The following is a 21,982-nucleotide window of genomic DNA, read 5'->3' as shown; positions in this document are numbered from 1 at the left end:
GGCTAAAAAGACAAACGCAAGCGCACTTCGAATACATGTTTGGCTGAATTCATTACTAAACGCTAGAGAACAGAATGACTACCACAATTGACTGAAGTCAGTGCGAGTACTTCCAAGCGACTCGAGTGCCTCAAAGGAGGCCTAATGGGTCAGAAAGATCATGATGCCGGTTTTCTGGGATTATCATAGTGTGCTTTTGGAGAACTACCTTAATACAAGTATTATCGTGCAATAATGGAACGATTGCAGACCGGAATCGCTGTGAAAGGGCCTTACAAGAAGCAAATGAGCATGGCTACCATAGTTAAAATCAACTATTATCTGTTCTCAAACTTCAATTCATCTCTGAAAAATAGATGTGAGTTTCGTTTAGGAATTTTAGATCGCTACAGTCACAAATTTTATTTCAATACTTAATAATGTTAGTTGAAGTGAAAAAGATTAATGTGCCTGTTAGAAACACCCGCCAAAAAACGCACCGAAAATTATGTAGATAAGCAATCTTCAGTAACACTATTATTTTTTATCTGAGGGCCTCTCCAGAAACGAAATCCTAGATACCTACCTGCCATAAGCTCATTCGCAGCATAGATCAAGATGCCCTTAGCAAACATGCTTCGTCTACAGCGGTAGTTTGTAAAAACTATGAATGCAAAAACCGGATAAATACATTTGTTTTGGAAGAACCGGTTAAGTTTTTGTCCGGTTTTTGCATTCAAAATCATTTTATCCGGTTCTTGTAGAAAAGATGTTTTTAAACGATTCTTGCATTGCAAAATCCATGTCCGGTTTTTGCTCTCAATGTTTCTATTCGATTTTTGCATTCAAAAATACTTAAACGGGTTTTTCTAAACTAAGTTGCACTTATCCGATTTTTGCTTTCAGCCGTACATATGAGAAAATGTAGTTGAAATGTCTTAAAACTGAATTCAAAACCTGGATTCTAATCTACCTGTCGAGAATTGATGTTGTAGGGGCAGTTTGCTGACCGGCAGGCACGCCAGCACGCTGCTCGGCTGGAACAGTAGTCGCTGTGATAATCTCACTGCCGACATCCGTAAGTGGCCGCACTCGATGAGGTTGCTCGCACGCTACTATCCTTAGTCAGTCTCACGCGCTTCGTTGCACCCTTCGAAGAGCCATTCTTGGCTAGCCGCATCCGTTGAGGCTGCTTGCTTGCAGTGTCCGCAGTTTGGTCCGATCCGTCCATCTCGAAAGTAGTCGCAAGAATGAGCTGCCGGCGAATCACGCACGAATTTATATGCTCGCGATGCATGTCTTCTTTTTCTTCTTAGAATACGAAACCCAGCTTACACTCGAAATTTAAACCAACAAAAATGAAGGATGATATCATCTGGGGAATCACAATGGTTAATTAAGACTTTCGGAATTTAATATTAAGTATAACATTTAAAACATTTTTTTTTGTATTTATCATTAAAACTCATATATTCTACATCTCATTCTGCCCCTACTCTATCCGAAAATACTATACAAAAGCATATTATCAAATTTTCTTGGTACTTGAAGTTTTCGTTTAGGTCTATCTTGGATAATTGGGGAATGACTTTGTAGTTCGTTTTCTGTGTATGTGGTAGAATCATCTGCCTCCGAAATTCCTTCACTGTTAGGTGTATCCTTGTATCCAATTTTCTTAGCATCTTGAATATTCCGTGAGTATAATTCGCCCCGTTCGCTCCGAACTACTATTTTCGACCCTTCTCTTGCAACTATGTCAAACTTTTCGCTCCCGAAAGTTGGGTCTGACTTCAACAAGTTTATTTTTATTTGACTTCAATGACAAGTTTATTTTTATTTTATTCCGATCGAATTCTCGTGTGATTTATGCGACATGGAAATAAAATTGCCTTCAACACTTAGGGAAATCGTGTGATAAGTGTTAAAATTGTTATAGTTGGAATTTTTCTACAACATGCAGGAGGATTTTGTTATCGTTCCGGAACGCAGTAGAACGTTTTGAAAGATCGCGGCGAACAGTCGAGTAGGTGGCACTAGTGTTTCCAACGTACAGCAAATTTGAAATTTACACAGGATTTTGAAAAATTTTGTTCGAGCCTGTATATCTGTTATCTGTGGTAAAACAATGCGATTGTTTTTAAAAACCAAATTACCTAATACGTGAAGCTCCTTTGCATGACATTCAAATCGACGCAAACCTTTTTCCCAATTTCCAGACTCAATGGCCAATCTTACCCTACATAGGTCGTCGTCATCTTGAGCATGCAATTCAATTTCGTCCCATGTAATTTCCAATTCACCGGCATCCAAGAAGTAAAGCAAATGTTTCTCATTTGAATCATCAAAAGTTTTAGCTGTATCTGAACGATTCACGAGTCTCGAAAGTATATCCGCAATATTTTTCTCTCTGGTTACACGCTTCACATCGTAATGATATGGCTGTAGTCTCAACGCCCATGCTTCAACTCTGGAAACAGCTCTTTTACCAATTCTGTGCAATCCTCCGAAGATAAACTCATTTGATTGCGTATCTGCGCAACTTCAAACTCATTAGATACATTGAAAAACGTTCAACTCCCCAAACCATAGCCAGAGCTTCTTTTTGGGTTTGGGGATATTTTTGTTCGGTAGGGGAAAGAGTTTTTGATGCACATCCGATGATTCTCGCTACTGAATTTGTATTGTATGGCACCATTACAGCACCTAATCCATATGGAGAAGCATCGACGAAGAACTCTGTGTAGTCTTCTCTGTTGAAATAATCTAGTGTAATCACAGACCTCAACGCACCATTCTTCAAATATTTGAACTCATCTTCTATGTCTTGGTTCCAACAAAAATGATCACCTTTTGCTAACTGACGTAGCCTACGTGTTTTATCTGCACGATTCGGAATAAATCGTTCTACGAAATTTATAAGTCCCAAAAAACTTTTCACCTCGGCTATAGTTTCCGGATTTCTAAAATTATTGATAGTTTTGATTGTATCCTCTTCTATTTTCCAACCATCGGATAATACCGCAAATCCCAAAAAGATCACTTGTTGTTTGCCAAGCACGCATTTATCTTCATTAATTCTAACATTGTGGTTTTTTTTAGACATTCCATGACTTAAGCCAAATTTCTATAGTGTTCGCTTTTTGTTTTTCCTGATACCAAAATATCATCTAGGTAGTTAACAGTTCCCTCGCATTCTGCCAGGACCACAGTTTGAAGAATCTCTTGGAATATATCTGGCGCATTAGTGAGCCCAAATGGAAGTCGACAGTACCGATAAATTTCGTCTCCGGAAAAGAAATTAGTTAGATGACGAGAACTTTTATTTAATTCAACATGAAAGAAGGCACTGGAAAGGAAAGATCAATTGTGGAAAATTGCGCAGTGCGTTCCATAAAGCTCCATTGCAATGGATTCAAATGTTGGCATCCTGAAGAGGGTACAATATATACAGCGGTTTGAACCTCTTAGATCAACGACTAAACGAATGTCTTCTTTTCTTTTAAGTACCACTAACATCGATGAGCAAAATGATCTGTCCATATTTTCTGTAACTCTTTCAATAATACCGGCACACAGTAACTCTTTCAATTTATATTTTGTGACGTTTCTGAATTGTGGAGGAATATTCGTGTACACATATCGAGATGGTGGTGCGTTTTTGTCGTACATTAATGTAACCGGGGGTACATTGAATTTAGGAAATTCTGAAGAAGAAGAGCTTACACAATTTCGTGAACAACTAAGCTCGCACATCCATGATGAATTGGAATCACAACATTTAATCGGAACATCTACACACTTAATATTGCTGAGTCTCGGCAAAAAAATACCGAGATTTGCACAGCCGAGTACTCGGTAATTGTCTCGGCAAAATGTATAATTACTGAGAATCTCGGCAATCCTAAATTTATTAACTGTCAATTATTTTACTGTTAGTTCGGCAGAAGCGATTAGGATTGAATCGTGAATTGCCGAATCGTCAGTAACCGAACCTGGAATGGATTTGTATGTAAAATAAGTTACAAAAGCAAATGTTGGAGAAAGATGGTGTTTTATTATGTTCCTTCGAATCTAGCATACAAAAAAGAAAACATTACGATTAGAGTCAATTTTTCTAGTGCTCCTCAACGTACCTACCTGGAAATAAGTAGATACTAATAAATATGTTTGCGAAGTAGATAGTTTTCTTGTTTCATTTATCTTGTCACGAAATATAACAAATCTGTTTTCCTTTTTCCAATGTTCTCCAGCTCCACGAGCAATGGCGACGGGGTGTTTTCCAAAATCGAAAAGAGACATTAGATGACAAGTGTCTCGCCGAGTTTTAGTCTCACTGTTCGAAATCTCGGCAAACGGATTTGCTGATTTCGGTATAATTGTTGTTTACTGAAGAGTTCAGCATAATGTTATGTCAAACTTCGACAAAAGTAAGCGCTCTACTGAGATATCAGCATATTACTTTAACGAATTTCGGAAAAGAGAAGGTGGATTACTGAACAATCAGCAAAATGTCGTGTTACCGATCTACTTCGGCATTCCAAAATGCCGAGCTCGAGAATCGGTTTTAAGTGTGTAATCCAACTGCAAGCACGCTGTACCGAATTGCTGTATTAAGTCCAAGCAATGATCTTGACTCATTAACCACGTAAAATTGCTCTATAGTTCTTGGTCGATCATTAGAAATAAACAGTTCAGCCGGAAACATGGCGATCACTTTGATTTCACAGTCAGAAGCGTCCGCTTTCAGCTATTTATCTGCTGTGTATCTTAATCCATGTAATTGTTCCTTGTTTTGAACTAGTATTCTTCTGAAAGACACCTCTGTGATCGTATTGACTTGTGTCCCAGAATCAATAAATACCCTTTTACTTTTGTATTTGCAATTACAGCATCAATAAAAGCGTCACTTTCGGACACCGTCGAATACTTCTGATATGGCTTCGTTACCGCAATTTCGGCATGTGCACGGTTTACCGTGTCCGAATTTGATTGCATTTTACCATTTTAGTTGTAGATCTAAAGTAGATCAGTCCATATGAAATAAAACAGCGTTGCGAGGAACCTAAGGCTAAACGTTATCTACAAACTCATACAGATCTCGATTATTGTTATTAATCGATTAGCTCGATTAGTGATATTGCCTTTAATCGATTACACATACTCGATTACTCTAGCCTTTTAATCGATTATTTTGATTATTCGAGTAAAAAAATACATCATTACTTTCATTATTTCGATAAGGGCATCCATACAGGTAAGAAGTGTTTCGGTATCATTCTTCGGGATTCCTTCTCGGTGGATAGTCAGGTGTTTACAGATCCCAACTTCAATATCACTACCAATAAGTGGTCAGACGAGAGGTCGTTGAAGACAACCGGAGAACTGTCTACGACGATGTTACTGATGAATATATACAAAATGGAATGAATTCTCGATCTGGAAAGTCGCGTTGGTTGATCCGGAGCGAGGGTGTTATACAAGAACGAATCCGTTGCGATTCCGTCTTTTGTTTCCCCATAGCTCATGTCGTGCGTTCAGGTCCCCAGCAATGATGAACTTGGTTTGTCGTCGAGTGAACATAGCCAGATCTCGCTTCAATGACGCACACGTACCACCTCGAAGATTGGTTTGTTTGGGGCAATACGCTGCATGGTGATGATGGGTCCTTCCGTGGTTGTAATCTCAATTCCGATGACTTCTATAAATTGCAGTTTAACGGCAGGTAGAAGCCTGTACTGAATAGATCGTTTAATGGCTATGGAATCTCCCCTTTCTCTGATAGTTGTCCTGTCGAGCTTGTTGGAAATTAAAATACAAAATTTCAGGTTTATTATGAGTTTCCGCAAAGACATCGTATTAACAAGATATCCAGCTCTCACATTTCCCGAACAAATCATTGGCAACAACATTTTTTGCGAGCATGGCGCCCTCAGGCGAGTCCGCATCGAATCTCGTACACAGAAGTAGGGGAGAGAAATGTCAAATTCGTGCGCGCCAAAATAGCAGCACTGCGCATCCATACAATTGACATGATATGTTGAATGTGACACCGTGCGATGGCGTTGCTGAACTGAAGATTGATTTCGCTCCAAGCTGACAGGGTCTGGTTTCAGGTAAAATTGCAATATCGGAATTCTTATCTTAAAGAAAATTGGACAATTCAGCAGTCCTGAGTGAGGAAGCATTCCAAATTACTACTATCAACTCATTATATTGCATATTCGATGACGAATTTGCCCATCCTTTGCTTGTGGTTGATTATTGCCCCATTCAAGAGGAATTCAGCGGGTGATTGTTTTTTATGACACCCAAAGCTACCGGAAAGGTGAAACGGCTGGGCATAAAAATTAATAAGTTCCATACGGAAGTTTTGAAAACAGCAGACAGTCAAATATGGCAATTTCATAGCATTAACTCCGGTGCTCGTGGTGTGATGGCAAATTGATTATGAGTACTGTAGTAATACGGAGCTCTGGGATGAAAATATATAGTTTCAATGGTTTTCTCAGTAACCCTTGGACGAAGGCACAGGTAGTGTTGGTGAAAGATTGTACATATGGATAGACTGCTAAAGGGAGAGAGTTCGCCTCGGTATGAGTGACACCGAACACTCGTTGTGGGCAGATTCCTAGCCTACTGCTTTATTCTACAACGAGCCTACAGAGTTGCCATATTCACAGAACTTCTCGAGTTCATTTCCCACAGGGTGCCCATTTTTTTTGTTTATATATACACTGAGAAAACCATTGAAACTATATATTTTCATCCCAGAGCTCCGTATTACTACAAGTACGAACAAAGGAGAGCCATTTTAACGGTTCACAATGGACAAACAATGACTTTGCAATATCAATTTCACATTATGTACCAAGAATCGTACGAAAAAAAACTGATACCACTTGAACGATTCTGTGCAGTGCAAGGAATCACAATTAAAAGCTCTGCTGTAAGTAATATATAGTACACTTCGCCTCGGCTACGACACAAACGATTTCGCTGTAATTGGCTAGTTTCCAAAAAACATAAACCTATAATGATCTAACGTGAAAAAATAACACCGTTGCGAAGATTCGATAGAAGCATTAATTACCGACAGTGCCACCCGGGTAAGATATAAAATTGCCCCCCAAAGCGAAAAAATAGGTTGGAAAACGATCTCCGTCGAGAATGGGAGAGCCCATCAACAGTGCTTGAGACCACCAAGACTGCATCTGCGAGCGAAAGATTCTGCGCGTGTTTGGGCGGTGCGGCATCATACCGTACCGCATACAGTGAGTCCAATAAAAAAAATAGCGCAAGTGCCATTTAAAAGAAACGGTTTGGCTTTCTGGCTGAGCTTTCTTCAGGAGAAAACTGTATTATATCAGCATCTACGTTCGTACCTACACGTTTTTCGTCCGTTAAAAGCACGGATCCTGCTGGGTGCAATAAATATTCCTTCACTTATCGTTTGCCGTGCATTTTTACGTTGGGGTGTTGGGCAGGGCTTCACCTACTATCCAAGACTCCCGGTATGAGCCGATCCTTTTTGTGTGTTTTGCTACCGCTGGAGTAGTGCGCGCGGTGTGTTCGTATCCTTTTTGTGTGCTGAAAAATTTCCTCCCGGTTATTTTCGGTTGAATAGTGTCGCCTGGGCCCGAGGGTGTCTAACGGATTTTTTTTCTCTTTTGGTTTTGCTAAACCTGGACTAAAAGGAAGAGAAAACACCGTTTGAGCAGTGAATGAATGCAACAGTTGGCTGAGTTATCTGTTGCAGGCAAAGTGCTGCGTCGAGTAGTTTCAATCCTTTTCAACCAATGCATCTGACAAAAATGTGTTGGCGCATTGAAAATGTTTTGAGAAGTGGGTTCGATAGGCGTCAATTCACCAGGGATGGGAAATGATTTCAATTCGATTGATTTCTCGTACATGATACTCTGATAACACCTCGTGTCACAGATTAACGCGTGCAGTAACAATGTCCGTATCTCTTTCGTTCAGCCATTATCGTTTTATTCGTCAAATTGCTTCTTCGGTGAAAATGAGATTACATTTATATCATAAACATACATAACGCTTCCTAACACGGACGAACATTAGTCACTGCACGGTTTTGTGGGAATATATTTTTCGATTTAGCTTATGCGTCTTAATCCTGATTAAGAACATTCGCGCATAGCATGAACTTTTCCACTCCACAGAATACACCGGAGCTTTCGGCTGCCTTTGGGGAAATTTATGAAGCGGTCGGTAAGAGATGCACGACTAGACGCTTTACCATCGAAAATGCCGGTTGGGGGTGAAATGGATTCTATGCCAACACATTTCGAATGCCGCCCCTCGAAGATGCAAGCAGAGTTCATCGCAGTATGCTGAGGGTGGAAAATAATAAACACAATATTTGAGCAAATTTAGCAGTGGTATTAAAATGTTTGCACCGGAGTAAATTATTAACCCAATTACCGAGATTTGGTGTACGATTTAATGACTGGGTTTTCGGGGAATGTATATTGCGTTTTAAGTGGAATGTATATTCGAGTGAAGCTGTTTGCTGAACTGAAAATTCCTTTATTCCGTTTCAGTTTATTTTGTGTATTTTACGTGATAGAACTTATAACCTATTCCATTCTAATGAAAGTTTAACTTATTAAACTATTAGAACCAAGTAACGAAATTAAAATTAAAAACTACAAGGATCAGCCCCATGGGGTTGTTCGAGCCATTGATGTGGAACAAGGCAACCAAAATTTCTAATGATCGACATTTTCAATTAATCGTCACACTTTTGAGTCTGCAAATGCACGAGAGTCTGCTTAGATTGATCTTCATTAGGAATCAACACCGAACACGCGAACCCAGAATATAGACTCTGTCGTGATTTGTATTTATTTTGTTGCCGACGAAATTACATCAATAGCTCAAATATATGCAATTATATGTTTGTACATACTTGCGATACGGATATCGATATGCTGCTTTTCGACAAGCTTGTGTTCAAGTTTAGTATGCAAGCAGTTATTTTTATAGCGTTTTTCTACCATTCTGCGATTTCGGTTGAAGCGATAAACATTTTCTCATTATTAATCGAGTTCATTTTATATAAATTAGAAATTAATCTTAAGCACTCAAAATTTACCCGGGGGTAGTTGCAAATTTCTCAAGCGAAAATGACATAACATGGAATTTCATCCGAACTCGCATGACACAAGATCAAAGCATACCAATTAAAGCTTCATATCGTTTTATGGCACTTTTTGCCTTGCTGTTTAGCAACAACCTACCTCTGACATGCTATACGTAGGACTGAAACTTTAGCTATAATTTCGCTTATATTAATAGATTTGCGTGTTTCCAACAGTTACGCTTTTGTATCGATTGACCAATTATAGCGATGCTGTTCCATTGATATATCGCTTACTCTTTCAAAACCGTCGACTATGGCAGAGAAATCAACATTTCAATGATATATAATTGAATATACATAGCTATGAACATTCAAATCAATACGTAGAAATATTTCCAATCAATTGGTGAAACAATATTACTGAGTGAAACTAAACTGACTGAGCTGCAAGTGTTCAAAAGTTGACCACATTTCTACTTGTATTTATCCCTGAATTTCTAATTTGCACCCCTATATAGAAAACCAAGATGTGTTCCACATCAAAAAGTTATAATCCTTTTCAATAAATGGTGCAAAGTTAAAGAATCAAAAATACCTTATTTAAAGGCCCCCAGTACACGTTCAGTTTTTTGGACAGTTCAAATGAACCTTGAACGGAATGAATAACGGAACGTTGGATGAGTTGAGGAAAACTGAATCTGAACACCAATGAAACTGTTGACAATTAGAAAAGTGAATCATGTTTTTATTTCAAATTGATTAATTTTGTCGCCTCAAGTCGTTATACCAATTTCAAACTTTAATCATTCGGGTTTCGGCAGAATTTTGCTGGACCCGCCAGTTATCCACTTGACCGCCTCAACCTGCTTTTGGTGCATTCATTCATTCATTTCAAATTTGATAGAAAACTCGTCATTACTGCACCATACACGTCCATTGAAATGATATTATTTTTTTAGAAATGACATTTTTAATGGCTCGTGTAAGGGCCGCTACTTACTCACTACACTACTTCTACTTCTTCTGTCCTACACTGATAAAAATTTGCACGATCGATTCATATGTAAACAGTACTTCAATTCAATATGCTTCTTCATTTCAATACGTAACCAAAGCGAATTGTTTCAAGATTTCATGTGCAAATTCACTAAGATGCGAGATTAGATTATTTTTCACTTAGCTTTGATGTATTTTTCCTTTGGATGTGATGTGTTTTGCTATTAAATCAAACTACATGTGTTAAACATTTCATTTTGTAATGGAAATGAGTACAGCACAAATGTATGTGCAAAATACTTGAATCGGTCAACTCTGTTTCATTTGAAATCTATGTGGAAAACAATGTGACATTCATATGAAATGCATATAGAATCTAGATGTTACGATAAATCTTATCGTTTTAATGTGCATTTCAGATAAACGTAGCATGATTTTCTCTAAATATCAACAGTTTTACACTCATTTTATGAGTTCTACAAGTAGTGATAGTTCAAATGCTTTGCACATGAAGCTAGCGTGCAAACTATTTTCAGTGTAGTACATACCGCTTACACACTCAAATCATTATACTCAAACTCATTGAAGCTAACAAGTAACTCAGGATACCACAACGTCCGGTTCCGAAGATATAATGGTATAAGTGGCGTAACCGACAAAACGCTTTATTTTTACCACTAAATTTATTCTGAGATGACTGATTTAAACAAACAAGAGCTTGTTTGAAGGCTACTATTGAATTGTGGATCAAGTTTAAAGATCAAATCGTCACTTCCGGTTCCGGAGATATAATGGTACATGTGACGTAACCGACAAAACGCGTTGTTTTTTTACCGCTCAAATTTCTCGGAGATGGCTTGATCAAGTTCTAGGCTCAAATGGCCGTCACTTCTGATCAGTATGTAACGAGGAAAACATGTTGGAAGAATGACACGCAAATACAACTGTAATTGACTAGAAGAACCGTGTATGCTTCGCTGTGCTAGGGTGTCACATCATTCAATTATAGTCATATCTCTATGGCAACCCCTCCGCCAGCAATCAACTGCACATCCCATCGCAAGTCTATCTTCACTCTCTGCTTTGCCGTCAGATGCTGATTTGTTGTTTTTATCTGTTTTGCAGCCTATGGGGGTGTCATCATTCACCTGTTTCACTTGCAGGGCAATTTTCCCGGACAGGAGCTAACCATGGGTTCAAGTCCCGTCTCGCATGTCTTTTTCCAGTGTTTTCCTTATTAGATACTGATCAAATTCAAAATAGCTCAAGGTGGTTCTGCATCTTAACAAGACTAAAACAAATCATTGAATATCATTGAAAGTTTGATTTTTTCTTAAATTTTCTTCAATTTCAAGATCATTATCGTCACTTCTGCGATCATCAAATAGACGATGACGTTGGTTCACCTCTAAAGGCAACGAATACGACAAAAACAAAATCTCAAATCAGCATCTGACGGCATAGCAGACGGAGGGATTACCATAGAGAGGGATTACCATAGGAGGGATTATCATATTATTTTTTCAAGTGTTTCACATACAAGGTAGTTCAATGGACAAAACGATTCCTCTGCATAGGAACTAGCAACGGGTTCGAGCCCCGTCTCTGTGGTAACTTTTTCGCAGTTTTCATTACATAGTTGTATTCGCACGTCATTTTTACAATATGTTTTCCTCGTTAGATACTGAGCAAATTTAATACTAGCTCAAGGCGGCTCTACGTCTCAATAGGACTGAAACAAATTTTTGTCACTTCTGGTTGAGGTGATATAATGGTATAAGTGACGTAACCGGTAGACGCGTTGTTTTTTTACCGTTCAATTTTCTCGGAGATGACTGAAACGATTTGAACAAGCGTAGGTTCGTTTGAAATCTACTATTGGACAATTGATCAAGTTCGAAGTTCAGATGGCTTTCATTTCTGGTTCAAGAGCTACGATGGCATAAGTGACGTAACCGAAAAAAACCTTTCAAATATCCTTTAATATTCCATGATCTCATATGTAGTTTAATATAGTATTACATGCAATAACCTTTATTTTGCTCCTTATTTTATATACAATTACTCTTGAATGATTATGAACACTAATAATCGGCTGCAAAGTCTGTTGAAGCAGAAAGATTAAATTCCACAAAAATTGCTTTAGTAATCTATACCTTATATTATAATAATAATCAACATTTAACACGGGAGTATTAAGGAGAGCAAGCATCAGGGCATTAAACGAACTTAGGACTGGACGAGGGAACGTGGATAGCCAACCCGAGTGACTCGACGGAACTTTTTTCCTTCTGAAGATCTGATATGAATTTGATTCGCCCTTCTCGAACAAACAATCAGGCGGGCTCAAGTTCGCATAGCGAAGTTGTACATCGTTTAGTTGGATGTTCATGTTGGAAGGAACTCTTGCATTCCCGTGGTATACGCGTAAGCTATTCGGCTTAGGAACCCATCTAACTGTTTTTGTCTTCGCTTCAGTAACAACAATAAGGTGACGACTGCTCGATGGATAATTTCGGGGCTACGGTAAGTATACCCGTATTCCTTGGCAAATTCTACAATCCAATGGCTACACATACATACATACATCAAACTCCGGTCAAATAATGTACATCAAGTTTCGCTCAGTATAATTTTACTGTTATGGGTTACCTTAGAAAGTTTTCAATCTTAGTTTCTGCACAAAGAACGCCACCAATAAACTGCCTTTTGTATTTATAAATTATATGTCTAAAATCCTCGAAAAAACTACTGAACTTAGGTGATCTTTTCCGTTCATCGTTCTATATAACCCATTACTATGTCAATAACTATTTTCTGCTGCAAACACGGTGTACGAATCGATCAATTTTTATAATTTGTGTAACTCAGAATAGCCAGCTGATTTTATCAAATTCATGAAATATCAACTAACTATTAATTGCGGTATGTACAGAGGTTCAGACCAATTAACTTGTCTTTTGAGTTATGTTTCACTTTCAGAGTAATATCATTGACAAAACAATTTTTCGAGTCCTCTCTCCGCGAAGATTTTTTCATTAATTATACAGTATTTTTTCTGTCTGTGTTCTGGTAGTCATATTATTTTTAAAGAATTCTGAAGTATAACGCTTATTTTTTGGGGAGCAGAGAAGAGCCCGATGGGGATGAAGTATAGCTCTCTTTCTTCAGCAGACATAAAACCTCCTCATCGTTTGAATCTACAGATTACAATGATCCAACAGATGCATTTAGGTTTAAATTTAAGCTAAACTACTAACCCTATAACACAGACTAACAGACATGACAGTATGAGTAAATTCTAATAAAAATAATTTTTCGTGATGCACTAGTTCCACCTATATTGTACTGCGCGAACTATTTACTATCTGTACACCCCTTGTGTTATGTAAAAGTTTTTTTTTACTAGTTGGTTTCCCCTCGTTTGTCAACACCGATCAGCTGCTTGCAGGGATGCCTGCTTTCATCAAAATATTTGAAAATTAATCGTCGCAATAAATTATTGGATTACGTTGATAATTTATTGAACTTTTTCGCGATGTTGGAAGGTAACCATTTATTTGACTCAACGTTGTTCATCTAGACTATTTTTTATTGTGTTGGTAGTTTTCACCCGAAATTAAGTGGCGGCAGACCAGAAGCAAGTAAATATTGTAACAAAACGGGTTCGATTTTGTATTGCGTTGGAGGATGAGAAGTAGACACAATTATGTATATAGTTTTGGCAATATGTATTAAATCTGTATCCTGCATGAAATTCGCATGGACGTATACAAATCAATACATTACAGGTAATTCTGTATGAATGGCAACTCTGTTGGTAAATGAAAAAAATAAACACAGTATAGATGACAGACAGGATGTTTTTGATAGGGTAACGTGGCGCCATCATGACATATGTGAGTACTGTCCCAACTAAAGGAATATTCGAAATTACCGTTAAAATGATTGAAGAATCTAATTTGAGTGTCCTGTCTGTTAGTCTGTGCCTATAACTAGTTTATGGCACCAAGCAGTTTCGGCGAGCGAATCTGATTATTTTACAATGAAGATGGTGAAAATTTCTTTACTAAACAGTAAAGGAATCGTTGAATAATCGTTTTATCACATTTCGAGAGAGATGAAGATAAAAGTCCTGAGAGCAACTATTGAATAAACGTTTAAATTTAAGCTAAACCACTAACCCTATAACTAGTTTATGGCACCAACCAGTTTCGGCGAACGAATCTGATTATTTTCCAATGAAGATGGTGAAAATTTCTTCACTAATCATTAAAAGAATAATTGAATAAACGTTTTATCGCATTTCGAGAGAGATGAAGATCAAAGTCCTGAGAGCAACTGTTGAATAAACGACACATACTGAAAAACGATTCATTATATCCGTAGTTGGTTCTATAACGAGGGATTAGAAAAAATGGATTAGAACGAAGACTGCGACGATAGGTGTCGAAACTGACCAATCGTAGGAGATTAGGGCAATCAATATGTGATTGTATTAAATCAGCAATGATAACAGCTTTGCGAACGTTTCTTCGAATACATACCGGAATGCTCAAGAAAAAGGAATTAATATACCATTAGGTTGATTGAAGTTGGTTTTTGCTAATGGTCCGGTTATCCATCAGAATCAGATGCGGGAGTTCGCTAGGAAATCCGCGCTTAACCCTGGAGCGGACTTGCGGGGTAGATTTCTATCCCAGTGCCACTTCAGACCACCGTTAGGTTGAATACGATTTACTATAATAGAAGTGGAGCTACGCCGATATTTTTGGTCTCACGGATACAAGTTTCGAGCTCATTCGAAGACCTCTCTTTCTAGTGTACATACTTCACTGATCCCCATTCCCCCATTGTTTCATTCCATGCAAAGGCACAAATCTCCAAATAACTAGGGGAACGTGCCACTTGAGCCAATTAGTTCTGATTCATACCATGCAACACATGATTTCTCAACTCCTTCCATCTTTTGCATAAGTAATATATAATAGCTTACACCTGATGCTTACAAATACGACGGAATAAATGTACTTTTAAAACTGTTTGGAAATCAAATAAAAAATTCATAACCTTTACAATGCCACATAAATTTTCAAAATCGGTTGAGGAATGCTAGTTATATCAAATTGAAGACAAAAAGAGTGTTTCGACGTAATTTAAGACCCGGTTTTACAAAAAAAAATTCATGGTAAAATTGACCAAAATCATATATTAGGGGGGGGCGGGGACGGGTATAGCGTGATGGGATAGTCGATGCCTTTCACGCAGCCCGCCTGGGTTCGATTCCCAACCCCGCACATAGGGTCAGAAAGATTTTCTGGTCCGAAGAGGCGAATGACCTAAGATGTTAAAGCCTCTATAATTGAAACAAAAAAAAAATATATATATATATTAGGGGTGACCGGGGCTAGTTGACCGAAGGGGCAGATTGACCGAGTGGCTTTTATGAAAGGGTTATTATGTGTTAAGGCGACATCTATTGCAATTTTGGTGAAGTATTAGGCCACCCATGTACCGACGTAATTTCAGGTGTTTTGGTGTCGTCGATTGTGCAGAAACCCGTTTATTCTTATATCGAAACTTTGGAGTAAATTTAGGTTTTTATACAGTAATATGTGTAACGCAAACCAATTATCTTCCGAATTCCAAAAACATTCTACCGCTGGAAAGGGCATTCAAACCCCTATTTCTGTTAGTGTAAATCGTGATTGTTTTCGGAAACATTCATGGCCGAGTTGTAAGTTTAGTGTGTTCGTGAAGTGCCAACTTTTTTCAGAGTTAACTTAGATGTTAACCTAATATTGTTGATTATAATTATTCCCTCAAACATATTACTTACTACGAGATAATACGGTTTTCTTATGAAAAGTGGTGTATGCTCGATTCTCCTTCGCTTTTTTTCTCTCCTCTCATGATTCCAATTGATCTGAGTTGTTTCCACTAATAAACGTTTTTCATTGATGCATTTGATAAGTTTCACATATTCCATCATACTCGGCCAACCTACTCCGGCCCTGGGGTTAGTTAGCCGATTTTTATTCTCCGCATTTCATTGTTAATAACTTTTGCCCTGATTTTTCTAGTTATGAAAAAATTCACAAATGTGCTCAAATATATCTTCAAGACAGCGTAAACCGTTTACCAAAAAGTCAAAATCTAACCAGAATGAGTACAGATATTCCGAAACGAAAACTCGGCCAACCAGCCCCGGTCTTCCCTTCTATACCGGCTTTTTAGAGAAATGTTTTGGCTTAAAACTATTCTGTTTATTTGAAACTTAGTGATTTCAGTAAGATTCCAATTCTGGGGTACAAATATACCCCAGAGAGCGTTTACGAACAGAAAAAGTCACGAAAGCGTTCTTGGTTTAAGAAGATATTTTGCCTCGAACCTAGTCGGAAGATTGTCAGTTATTTAGATTTAGGGAATACATTTGCTAAAATATTCTGCTTAATTTCGAGTCATTCTGAATCCCGTAAGTTTATATTTTATTCAAGACCTTCGAATATAAAGAGCATGGAATAGATTTGTTTATTAAAAGGCTTTCGATTTTATTAGTTATTTAAAAAAGGATTTCATGTAAGTCATAGTTATTCTGTGACTATTTTCAGCATTTTGAACGCTATTTAAAATGCGTTCATTTTCTTGAAGTGCGAAAACATTTCTGGATGAATCCAAATTCTTGTAGCTAATTCCGTCCAAAGAGCTACAGTTTATGATTTTATTCAGATGGCTTTTGCAAACTATCAACTCGTAACTTCCTTGATTATCTTTTCTGGCGGTTCGTCCTTTAATTTGTGTTTCCTCCTTGATGTCCTGGGAAAAGAATGTTTGAATAACGTGTACTCCCCCATTCTTCTCGACAGCCACACTGGATTTGTAATCCACTCCACGTCCCATTCCACGGGTTGCCAGTGTGATTGTATTAGCAACGCCTGCTTCGTTGATGAACTGTTGTTTTTGCCGATCATCGGTGTTTTCGGTTAGTACATTCAAACGATCGAATTGGCCCACATACTGAGTGTGGAACTTATCTAAAATAATATCGTTTTCGAAAAACACCAGAACCGATCGCTTCGAAGAGATAACTGCATTGGAGCGAGAGAAAATATGATTCAACCAGGCCGTTTCGTTATTATGGCATTGGAAATCGATCACTTCATCGAACTTAAGATTCGAGCAACCAAAGAATGTCGGCATCGTGGACTGTTTGTGGATTTTATAAATATTTTTCATGGATTGTTTTTCATACCGGTTGAGGCTAGTCAGTGTTCCGGAAACACCTAAGATCAATGGATAGTTCTGGGGAAGCATGGCGTACGATAATGATCCGCAAGTTATGATTAAATAACCGTAATTTACATGCCCACTCACTTCCCTAGCAAAATGCGTTTTCTTCAAACGAAAATAGTTAAATGTGGTGTAGTATTCGCTTATACTATACCCATATTCTTCCCTACGTTTTAGCAGAATTTTTCCATCAGAACTTAGTTTGTGATTTGCCCAGTGTGAGGCCGGCTGTTCATAAACTTCGATAGCACAAATAATCATTTTTATAAGATGTTCTTGAAACAAGGATTGGTTTGTATACAAGCGTAGTATTAAGGAGTTATGCTTACTTTCGAGTAATTGATAATGCCCAGATTTGTGAAGAAATTTTTGCATGTTCTCGCGGTGTATGAAATTAGGTGATTTCATGAATTCCTTTATGCGTAGATCTATTTCTACTGATGAATTGCCTTCCTTAGCGGCCATCCATATTTTTTCCTGAATTTGATCTAATCCTGGAATAAATGGGACAGCTGTAGGTAAGTACGATGCGCCGTAAAAGTCTTTAGTAAAGAAAACGTCAACTTCGTCAATCAGCAGAACCGAGTTATCCAATCTTTCGGATTCGAATTTTTGAGCCTCGGTTGAATTGCTTTTCATTATTAAATTAGTAACTAAATCTCTTAGGTTAACCTTTTTTCCCACTATTGCAGGATTTATGAATTGGTTTGCCATATCATCAAATGTACCATAAACGATATTATTCTTAATATCAAGAACGGTCAAGAGTTGTTGGAAGTCTTGTTTGTCCCTCGCCACCAAATATTTGCTATAACAAACAACACGAACGTTGTGGCCGGTTAGGGCCAAAATCGCAGCAGTCAACGCAAGGACCAGCGACTTCCCTTGTCCTGTTAGAACTTGCGCTAAATGATTTATCACTCCGTCTTCTGTTCGATCTACGCCGAGCAACCGAAAGATGCACAAAATCTGAATGCAGTGAGGACCAAGATATTGCCCCGAGCTGGAAACATCTTTGGACACTAAAATGGACCACACGGCAGCTAGTCCTGCTAGAATTTTAGGCATTTGTTCCTGTTTGAATTGTTTATTCCAACATTTGAATTGTTTGATTTCAACACATTCCTTTACTGCCTTGGCAACGAATTCCGCCCGGTGATTGTATTCCATTGAGTTCGCGTGTAATTGCATGTACTTTTGGTAGTGATCGGAATAGAGTCGATATATTTTAAGAAGCACAGTGGTTTCCTCCGAAATGTTTAGCTTTCGATAAAGCTCCAAAGCTTGATCAATATCTATTTCATTCTGCTTACGGATGAACCAAAACGATTCCTTAATCAAATGCATCCGTGTAGAAAAATCTTTGCTTGAAATGCTACCGTTCACAACGTTTGCAAACGGCTGTACATTTTCTAAGTAAAACTGCTCAAAGGATACGTAATTCTCCTGATTCTTCAAATATAGCAATGAGTTTCTCACCGCGAATATTAACTCATTCCCGGATTTGATTTGATCATGATCTGAAAGAGTTTCGCTGGATACCCATTCTCTTTTATCTAACTGGAGATGCATGTAAGTTAATAAAATGGATATTATTTCAACGACGTAATGCTTCGGAGAAACTGTTTCGTAATATGAGCCTATAAATTTTATAAACTTTTTGGGCTCCAGAACTCGGCACGTTCTGTTACGTGTCTCCGTCCACTTATTCGAGATTGGTACAATCAGCTTTAGGAGGATCAAGTCCGACATATTTGCACCTGGAATATCTTTGATAAGCCAGTCGAATGACAGATCGTTCAAATCAACTAGAAAATCATTGTACGTGCGGAAAAATTCAACCGTTTCTGATATGTCAACTCTTTTTTTCAAAGCAAGAAATATAATTTCCAATAATTTGCTTTTAACTTGTGCCATCTCCGGTAAATCGATTTTGGATGAAATTTGATCAACAATTTCGTTCTTATTTTTCCAAAATACATTGAAAATATCCATCACATCAGAGAAGTTTCTGGAAGATGTTGCATTCAAACTCACAAATTCAAGTTGATTCTGCAAAATCCGTCTGTCTAATTCATTGGCGTCTGTATGAGTGATAAACGGAGAACTCTGAATGACGAATCGTGCAGTGTTACGGGTCATTATGCGTACAGTTTCTAATTTCTCTCGGCCAGCTTCACGAATAATTCCAATGTATGTTTGTATGATGTTTTCCATCCAATCACGCAGATTTTTTCCGTTTGCGGGTAGAACGTGATAGAATATATCATCCAGCAGGCAGTACCATACGTACAGCTCATCTGCAATGCCGAACGGATTGATTGTTGGTTTTGAGGATACCAGCCACCCTTTAACTCGCTCAACTGTACTTTGTAAAACAGACGATTGTTCTTCGTCTTCGAAAAATTTCAGTTTGTATTTGAAGGCGGTTCTAGCTTTCTTCGCACCTATATCAAAATGTTCCAGCAACTGAAATATGAAAAAATATTCCCTCTCCAAGCATTTTGTAAGATCGCTTGGGTTCTTCCAAGTTATTTTGTCTGCTGGGTGCCACCCGGTCGCATCGCTGATAAGAAGCTCTGCTATGGTCATTTTTGTCTTTACACTCATCTCAGCTATCAACTCATATAAGCTTTTGCATAGGAAGAAAACGATTGGGTTCGTCAATGGGCTTTTAGTATCACGCGTGCTGATTTTTACTCGCTCTACCCAACGAGTGGCCAGCTCTTGCAAAGGTCGCTGGAAAACCTTATCATCCAGGACGTTTGCCATATCTGCAAAAAGTTTCACATCTTCATTCTTAATCAGCATTAAATGCATGTGATCGACATCGTTTAGTGCGTCTAACAAATATTGAGGAGCTTTTTCCAAAACAAATTTCCGATGACTTTCAACTACTTCGGTCCGAAGTTTATCAATCTCGTAGGGACAATAATTCTTGGGTCGATAGTTGAAGCGTGATAAAATTCTATTTCTTCTTTCGGTTAAGTGTCTTAATTTGATCAGTTCACTAGCCGTTCGTGTCAATTCCTTTGACTCAAGTCGACTATTCACGATCGCTGTATATAAATCAAAAACGCTCTCGTTTTTCTGTTCGATCAATGAAGACAGTATTTGGAATAACTTGAAGCGATCCATGGATGACGACGATATGGATTTTCTAATTTCAACAAGTAGAGTCTCGGAAAGCCCATCTTGCTGACTGGCGAAATCGTCTATCAACACCCGAACGATTCGCAGTCCGTTCAGAAGAATCCTTTTCGCTTGAAGAAAGTTTATAGAATCATTTATTTTCTCGTAAGATGCACACGAGATTTTTACTTGAGCCACAAAATTGTTCTCAGTTGCCATTAGACAACCTTCGTTGTGAAGTATTATATTCATGTTCTCATGGGTAAAACAAGCCGATAAATGTAACTGATCTATATTCTTGGTCAGCGACTGTTTCTTTTCGATATACTGACTACCAAATAGGAAAATGCCTAACTGACGAAATGTTTTCTTTTGAATTCGAACAGGCGAACTTTCCGCATTGTTCTTATCACTTTGATGGATATCTGAAATCAAAATTTAATCATATGAATATTTACGTCGATCTACAGTATTATAAACAAAACCTACTTTCATCCTTCAGTACCATCAATAACCTACTGCATTCATCATCGGTTTCATATTCATGGCTACGTTCGGAGGATAATTTCTGTTTTTTGTTCACATGGAAAAAAGGTTCCATGTCGTTGCTGACTAATGAATCAAAAGTTTCGTTCGGGTTGATGAGTGGCTCCAAAAGTGTTTCTTCACCTGTGCAACTTGATTCATTGTTCGTAGCAGATTCGCGGACATCCTCGCAGTCCTCACTTTTTGGAGAAATCATTTTTATCTGAAAGAGAATAATCTTATAATCGGGTGTAGTATTAAGGAAGTAGTAACAGAGGAAAAATATACGTTAGTTTCATTAAAAAAATCATTAAACCTGTGCCAAGAAACAAAACGGTGGTTTGATTGTCAGACATAATCAGATTGACATGAATACGAATATAGTTGATGCTTTTCTTTCCGACTCTTAGCCGAATATTGATGGAAATAATTGCCATTAGTCGGAGCGTATCATCAAAATAAGAGTCGCCCGCACAATGGAAGTCGACAAAATGATACTCTTTTTGTTTATTGATAATCGCGCGTTCACATTTTACAATATATTAGCTGTTTTTCAAAGGAGAGCAAAACTCATATTGACAACAACGGAGAAAAACATCGATGAATCTCTCGAATTTGATTTCAAATCCTATTTAGAAATTATCTTAAAAACGTATGCAAACTTTTCTACTTTCCTTCTAATCATCAAAATAAGAGTCGCCCTTTTTCGATTTGTTTACTTATATGTTCCTTGTGTGAGTAATGAAGTTACGCCCAAGTACATTAGCGGCCCTTACACGATCATTAAAAGTGTCATTACTAAGTAATGACCCTTCTGCTCAAACGCTCGTCATTACTGCATTACTGTACATCATTACTTTTTAGCATTACACGTTCATTATTAATGATGAGTATTTGTAACTACTCCAGCAATAGCAATAGCAATATTTTTATTTTCGTTTAGCTGAAAATAAATTT

The 21,982-nt window shown here is 37.9% G+C and overlaps 1 protein-coding gene across 1 annotated transcript; it reads right to left on the bottom strand.

Moving 5' to 3' along the window:
- Positions 1-16,636: 16,636 nt before the first annotated feature.
- LOC131434316 (uncharacterized) lies at positions 16,637-21,299 on the bottom strand. Its single transcript, XM_058600981.1, has 2 exons — positions 20,990-21,299; positions 16,637-20,925 (listed from the first exon to the last, which is right to left on the bottom strand). The coding sequence occupies exons 1-2, from the start codon at positions 21,240-21,242 to the stop codon at positions 16,637-16,639; spliced, it is 4,542 nt and encodes a 1,513-aa protein (XP_058456964.1). The 5' UTR covers positions 21,243-21,299.
- Positions 21,300-21,982: the final 683 nt, after the last annotated feature.

This window comes from Malaya genurostris, chromosome 3 (assembly GCF_030247185.1).
Source record: "Malaya genurostris strain Urasoe2022 chromosome 3, Malgen_1.1, whole genome shotgun sequence".
Lineage (NCBI taxonomy): Eukaryota > Metazoa > Arthropoda > Insecta > Diptera > Culicidae > Malaya > Malaya genurostris.
Note: the sequence above shows the minus strand (reverse complement) of the source record. Positions and strands in the feature narration are given on the sequence as shown.